This window comes from Neopelma chrysocephalum, unplaced genomic scaffold (assembly GCF_003984885.1).
Source record: "Neopelma chrysocephalum unplaced genomic scaffold, ASM398488v2 Primary Assembly neopelma1_173, whole genome shotgun sequence".
Lineage (NCBI taxonomy): Eukaryota > Metazoa > Chordata > Aves > Passeriformes > Pipridae > Neopelma > Neopelma chrysocephalum.
In genome coordinates this window covers 1-6,985 of record NW_020897835.1, presented here as the reverse complement: position 1 = coordinate 6,985, position 6,985 = coordinate 1, and the positions used below count along the sequence as shown (strand labels likewise).

General features: G+C 65.0%; 1 protein-coding gene across 1 annotated transcript; it reads left to right on the top strand.

The window, feature by feature from the left end:
- Nucleotides 1-493: 493 nt before the first annotated feature.
- LOC113976585 (maestro heat-like repeat-containing protein family member 6) lies at nt 494-6,966 on the top strand (the record flags this gene model as incomplete). Its single annotated transcript, XM_027701905.1, is given in 18 exon segments — nt 494-1,420; nt 1,662-1,726; nt 1,841-2,158; nt 2,358-2,508; nt 2,775-2,833; nt 2,948-3,160; nt 3,328-3,476; nt 3,626-3,773; nt 4,024-4,218; nt 4,287-4,438; nt 4,715-4,829; nt 4,999-5,136; nt 5,380-5,592; nt 5,729-5,884; nt 6,042-6,143; nt 6,536-6,638; nt 6,909-6,925; nt 6,927-6,966. Coding segments are annotated over 18 exon segments (2,449 nt in total), but the record flags the coding sequence as incomplete, so codon positions are not given.
- Between the last annotated feature and the right edge of the window lie 19 nt (nt 6,967-6,985).

The window sequence follows — 6,985 nt, the reverse complement described above, 5'->3', positions numbered from 1 at the left end:
TGCTGTGTGTCCGACTGCGACTGCCAGCTGATATCCAGAGCACTGGGCAGCTTTTATTTGGCAGAATGCAAGGAAACTTGACAGGATCTCTGAGCAATCTAATCTTCCTGCGAAACTCAGCAACTGACGGTGGTTTTGTGCTGCAGGTCATCACTTCCGTGCACAAATCATTCCCGCGAGGAGAAACTGCTTCTGCCTTCTGACGGATGCCGAGCACTGCCACCAATTGCTCCGGCTACCACTCCCAACGGCCCCCCTGCAAGAGCGCAGACATCAGCGCCCGTTGGCTTTGGCCGCCCTCTGGCAGAGAAGGCCCCCAGGGGCACACCTCTTTGGGACAGGAGGCGGGCACCACCCCTGCCAGGACTCGGGGCGCTGGCAGGTCTCCTCGGGCGAGGACTTGCCAGAGCTGCTGATTTTGCTGCAGCCCCGGCCAATGGGGTCAGAGCGGCATTGGTGCCCTTGCCCCCCATATTCCTTCGGTGTGTCACAGCCCCGTGTTTGGGAGGGCCACCAGCCGGGACTTCTGCCAAGGAGCCCGTGCCAGCTCCTGTGGAGGCCCCGTGCCCTTCCCGCTGCGCCCGCGTCGGCAGCCGAGGGGGCTCCTTCTGCTGCTGTGGGCAGGCACAGCAGGGGAGGCTTTGCTTAGTTTTTGAGCTGGGCCTAAAGTTCATGTCCAGCTGTCTTAGATACTTTGGAGAACGGGCTCCTTCCGACCTGGGGCAGGTTGGCCGGGCGGGGGGAGGCCCCAGGGCACGCAGCAGTGTGTCACAGGGCCCTTTGTGACACGGCGGGCATCGCCGATGGCGTGCAACGGGGCAGGGTGTCACAGGGCCCTTTGTGACACGTCATGACATAGTACCGGTGGTGACGTGGCCACGCCTCAGTGCTCCTCGGAGCGTGCGACGGGAGAGATGGGATAGAGCGGTGCTGTGCGGAGCCCCCGTGCAGCCAACTCCTTCCTTCCTGACCCGGAGCGTTTTGGAGGCTTTTCTGTGGTGCGAGCGTCCTTGAGGCCAGACCGCGGGACTTGGTGACACGGAGCTTTGGCGAGGTGTCTCCAATCCCTGCGGCCAGTGCCCTTGAGGCCACACCGCAGGACTTGAGAACCCCTACCCTTTCCCAGGCTTTTCTCCCTTTCAGTTGCCCTTGAGGCCAGACCGCAGGACTGGTGACCCGGAAATTTTCCGAGGAGTCTCCAATCCCTGTGGCAGGTGGCCTCCAGGGCAGCCTGCAGGACTTGGGGACGCAGAGATCTTCCAAGGTGTCTCCCTCTTGCAGGTGCCCTCAAGGCCAGACTGTGGGATGGCGGGAAGACGCCTGAGCCTGCACAGGCTCTTCCGCGAGAAGAGGGTTAGCCCTGCGACCGACCCAACACAGCAGCCTGAAGAGGCGGAGCAGTTCCAGCCCCTGCAGGAGGGTGAGTGGCAGAGCTGGGCCGCAGGGCTGGTGGCTGCCGCCAGATGGGCCTCTTCCCATCCCATCCCCTGTGGACATGGTCAGGGAAAGGCAGGGGGGAAGAGGGGCTGGGACTGGTCTCCCGGCAGCTCCAGGCGCTGGGCATCCTGGGACCGGCCCTGCCTGTGGAGCGCAGGACTGGGCTTGTGTTCTCCGGCCTGTCCCGCAGCCCCTCAGCTCTGACCGCGCTCGCTCTTTGCCAGATCCAGGCCGGCAGCAGACACAAGAGCAGGACCGTGCCCGGGGCCGCTTCCGCAGGGCAGCACAGGTACTTGCAGCCATGGCCACCTGGGCTGGGCCTGCTCTCACTGTTTAGCCTGGCACTGCTGGCGGAGCTCTCCATGGCACATCCCTCTCTTCCCTGCTCTTCCTTCTCCTGCAGGCCTTTCTGAAATTCGTTCCCGTTCGGCGAAGAAAGTACAGGGTCACACCAATTGAGGACATGGCGCAGCCTGACCCCACGCCGAGCGAGCTCCAGGTTGACCCCGATGTCGGCACCGCGTCGACCGATGGCCCAGCAAACCGTGACACCGCGGTGACCGACGACACGGCAACCTCCAACGCCGCGCCGCCTGAGCTCACCCCGCAGGCTGACGGTGCAATGACTGAGGGCATCGCAGACGCTGACAGAACACCCGTTCAGCACCTGCCCGATGATCCCAGTCTGGAGGTTCTTGAAGAGGAAGTGATCTCTCTGGAAGTAAGCAGCCTGTGGGCAGGGACAGTCTGGCCCCTCAAGTCAGGTCTGCTGGGCCCCCTAAGCCTTTGAGGCCCTCTCCTGGCCAGACTGTGGGACTTGATGACCTGCAGCGTTCCCAGCACTCCTCTACTGCAAATGCCTTCAAGGCACTTGTGCAGGATTTGGTCCCCCACACATTTCCATGCCATGTCTCCCGCAGGTAGCCATGGAGCCAGGCAGAGGCATGGAGCAGAGACCCCCCTGGGTTTGCAAGCTGGCCTGGGTGAAGAAGGAGGAGAAGGAGAAAAGCCCTAGGCCTGCCCCAGCACAACACCCTGAGGAGGCGGAGCAGTTCCAGCCCTTGCAGGAGGGTGAGTGGCAGAGCTGGGCCACAGGGCTGGTGGCTGCCGCCAGATGGGCCTCTTCCCATCCCATCCCATCCCATCCCATCCCATCTCCTGTGGACATGGCCAGGGAAAGGAATGGGGGAAGAGGGCCCGGGGCTGATCCCCCGGCAGCTCCAGGCACTGGGCATCCCGGGGCCGGCCCTGCCTCTGGAGGGCAGGGCTGGGCTGTGTTCTCCGGCCTGTCCCCCAGCCCCTCAGCTCTGACCGCGCTCGCTCTTTGCCAGATCCAGGCCGGCACCGGACACAAGAGCAGGGCCGCGCCCGGGGCCGCTTCCGCAGAGCTCATCAGGTACTTGCAGCCATCCCCCCCTGGGCTGGGCCTGCTCTCACTGCTCAGCCTGGCACCGCTGGCGGAGCTCTCCATGGCACATCCCTCTCTTCCCTGCCCTTTGTTCTCCCGCAGAGGGTGCGGAAATCTGCTCCCGTTCGGCGTAGAAAGGCCGGGACCTCAACAACCAATGTCGTGGCACAGCCTGAGCCCAACCCCACCGAGCTCAAGGCCAAGGCTGACGCCCCAGGGACTGAGGGCATCGCAGACGCGGACAGCACACCCGTTCAGCGCCTGCCCGATGCTCCCAGTCTGCATGTTCCTCAGGAGAGAGTTGTCTCTGCTCAAGTAAGCAGCCTGTGGGCAGGGATTGTGTGGGCCCTCAAGCTTGTTCCGCTGGGCCCCCTCAGCCTTTCAGGCCGGCACAGTGTAGTGGGAGGGGAAGCACTTCTCGGCGGAAGCCGGGAAATTGCTCCCTCTGGCAGCTCTCCAACTCTCCCCTGTGTCCCCTCCAGGTGCCACCTCTGGTGAGGTCCATCCACTCGTGGCTGACCTCCAATGTGTCTGCTGGGCACGTGCTGGATAAGACCCTTCTGGCACTGACCGAGGCACACCCCGTGGATGTCACCATCACCCTCCTGCACTGTGCTCCCTCATGTGACAGGTACGGGCCCCAGCTGCCTTGAGGGCTCCGGGCTCACCATCATCCCCCTGCCCCTGAAAGCACTGTGGCTCTGTCACTCGGCCCCTGCAGCTGCCCACGTCAGGGCACTGTGGTCCAGATCCCCCTGACGCAGAGCTCTGACTCCACAGAGCTGCTGCAACCATGTGGAGGACCATAGCCTCATCGGGAACCACTCTGCGGAAGGTGCTGCCAACACTGCTCTGCGTGATGGAGGACTGGCCGTGGTACTACACACGCACCTCCGATGGGGACAACACAGACGTCTTTGCCCTGGCTGTGAGTTTCTGGAACCTTTGCTTGCCCCCAGCTTGCCTCTCCGGCAGCTCTCCCTCCTCCCCCAGCACGGCGTCTCCCTGCCCATCTCCGTGCAGGCACTGGGCTGCAAATGTGGGCTAGCAGCAGGTTCAGGGGCACCAGGCCGGGCGCTCCCCCCGAGTCTCCCCTGGCCTTCCCCTCCCACGCTCGGGCCCTGCCACATGGATGTCTTGGCACTGACTGCTGTGTCCGGGTGGTTCGTCTTTTGCAGGCAACTCTGGCCCTGTGGATGATTGTCCAGGAGCCCCAGTGCCCAGGGCCTTTGATGGACTATTCCCCTCATCTCCTCGTCGATCTGCTCTTCCAAGTCTTCGACAGCACAGAGCAGACGTCAGAGGAGGTCAACACGTTCTGGAGGGGATGCCAGGAGCAGCACGACCTTCCCACTGACCCCAACAGGTGCTCCGTGCCAGTCCTCCCCTCCCTCCCATGCCCTCAGGGCTGGGGCCAGGGCTCCCAGCATGACCTGGGCTTTGCTCTGCACACAGGTTTGCAGTGCTGACCATGAAGGCCCTGCTCTGCTGTCTCCACTGGGAGGATGGGGTGAATTCAGTGGAAGACAATGGTGGCTGGGCCAGGCTCCTCAACGCTCACAGCCGCCGCTACGCAGTGGCCCTGCTGGCCAGGTGAGACCCCCTTGTCCCCGCTGCCCCTGTCCTTTCTGCCTGTGCACGGGGCACCTCCCACAGTGCCCGTGGTCGTGGGCCAGAGGGTCTTGTCACCGAGGGACGGCCGAGCAGAGTGGAGAAGGCTGGGAGAGGCGGGTGCACAGGAGGAGCCGCCTCCCAGAGTGCCCTCGTCCCCTCCTGGGCTGGTGGGGAAAGACCAGGCCTCTGTCAGTCCCTCCCGGGAGAGGTTTGCCCGCCTGGCTCAGGTCCATGATATCTTTTTCCCCTTGCCAGGGAGAAGCGCCATGTCTCCAGGCCCTTGTGTTCCCGCATCACACTCCACCTGCTGGAGCTGCTGAGCAGGGAGGAGCTGTGCTGGGACCTGCCTGCCATGGCATTCCTTGTGGAGGTGAGCCTGCTGGCGAGCGCAGCCTCGCCCAGCTGCCTCCACCTCTCTGCCCTCTGCCAGCCGCAGCTGCCGGGACGGTGCTGCGCCCTGGGCTGCTGCCTGGGCCCAGCCCTGTGCAGGTCCGGGCTCCTGCCGGCTGGGCACCCCGTCACTGCTCCGTGCCTTTCAGGTCCTGGACTGCCTGGACACCAAAGAATGCGGTGACAGGGTCCTGGAGACGCTCTCAAGGAACTTGGGGAGCACCAACAAAAAGCGGCGTCAACTGGCGCTCAGAGTCGTCGTGGCTCTCAGCCAGGATCCCGTGATGGTGAGAAGGGGCAGTTGGCTGAAGCCGCGCTGGAATCCTGGGGCAGTCGCTTGGGCTTGGCTGGGCTTCGGGAGCTGTGGCAGCTGCTCCCAACTCTGCTGCTTCCCCGTTCAGCTGCCCGAGTCCCTCGGGACAGGCCTTTGGCCTCCGGGCCCCGCGGCAGCACGTGGGGCTGCCCCGTCGGAGCGGGATTGGTGGTGCAGCCGTTCGTGGCTTCACGGCACAGCATTGTGTTCCTCACAGGCCGAGAGCATCTGGAGCCTGAGTGAAAGGCTCGTGCAGCTCCTGGGGGATGCAGACAGAGATGTGGTTTGGATGACCCTCTCTGTGCTCGACCATGTGCTCTGGACCAGTCTCTGGACACGGCGCCACGAGAGAGTCCGCAGCAAAGACCCCCTAATATCCACCCCCACCGGCCTGCAGTTGGCTGAGGCGCTCCGGCCACTCTTTGACCACGTAAGGCTCTGTGCCCCCCCCCGCCACGGGCTCTGGGTACTGCTGGGAAACTTTGGTCCCTGGGGATTTTCAGGCCTGTGCCCAGTGGGGCCTGGAGAAGCTGCTGCTGAGCTCTTTTCCTCTTTCTTTCCACCAGGACGACAGCAGTGTGCGGCAGGGCTCCATGGTCCTCTTCTCTCGTGTGATCAAAGTGATCGAGAGAGAGGGAAAGAGGCCCCTGAAGCCACTCGTGTGCCTGAGCCTGCTCCCGCTCTACTTCCACCGGCACGACGAGAAGGTGCTCGTGAAAAGGGTGAGGACTCGTGGGCTCTGGTGTCCCGTGGGAGGGGGCTGGGCCGCCTCCTGGCCTGGCACCCCCCGGGCTCCAGCCTCCTCCTGGCCTTGGTCCAGGGACAGGGGTCCCGTGCCCTGGGCTGCGCTGCCATGTCCTGGTCTCTGTTGCTCTGCAGGCCTCTCAGGGAGCACTGCTGGCTGTGACCAGGTTCCTGAAGAGGAGGGATCTTGGGCACCTGGTGAACACAGAGGAGCCATGGAGCTTTGGCGAGTGCCTGGTAAGGACGGCCCCAAAGCCCCAGTCCCCCATGCCCAGAGTGTGGGGCTGGCACTGTGCCCCTGCCCACTGCTGCACCCGCCTGTGGGACAGCAGCCTGTGCCCCACACGCTGCTGCCTTCCCTGGGGCGTGCAGGCTCCTCTGCGGGCTCCTCTGCCCCCGAGCCAGGGTGCCGCTGGAGCCCCGGCCCAGCTGGGCTCTGGGGCAGGGCAGCCCCGCCGCTCCCAGGGAGCAGCCAGCCCTCTGCTCCCTCCAAAGCCCGGCCCCAGCGGCTGCTGCCCGGGCCTCAGGGCTGTGCGGGCAGGGGAGGCCAGTGCTGGGCGCAGGCAGCACCCGGCCAAGGGACAGAGCCCCAGCCAACCCTTCCCTCCATGCCCTGCCGCTCTCTCCAGCTGAAAAAGGACCAGAGACGAGTGGCCAAGTACATGCACCAGGCCCTGCCGTACCTGCGGAGCCCACAGCAGCCCCTGCGAGAGGCAGCCGTCAAGTTCATGGGTGAGCCACAAGGCCGCGGTCCCTCCCCACCCCGCTGCAGCTCGGGCCCAGCCCCGGCTGCTGCAGCGGCAGCAGCATCCGGCCCAGGGATGTGCTGTGGAGTGCCCCGGCGGCTGCTGCTGCCCCGTGCCAGCCCAGCCCTGGGGCACCGCAAGGCAGGAAGGCCCCGGGCTCAACCCTGCCAGGGCAGGAGGGCGTGTGGCCGGGCTGGCAGCGCCGCTGGGGGGGGCAGCTGTGCCGCTGGGGCCGTGACAGGATCTGTCTTCCCAGGGATCGCCGGGGGGGTACCTGAGGGGACAGCCCAATGAGCTGCAGCTCATCATCGATGGTGAGTGAGGGCACTGGGG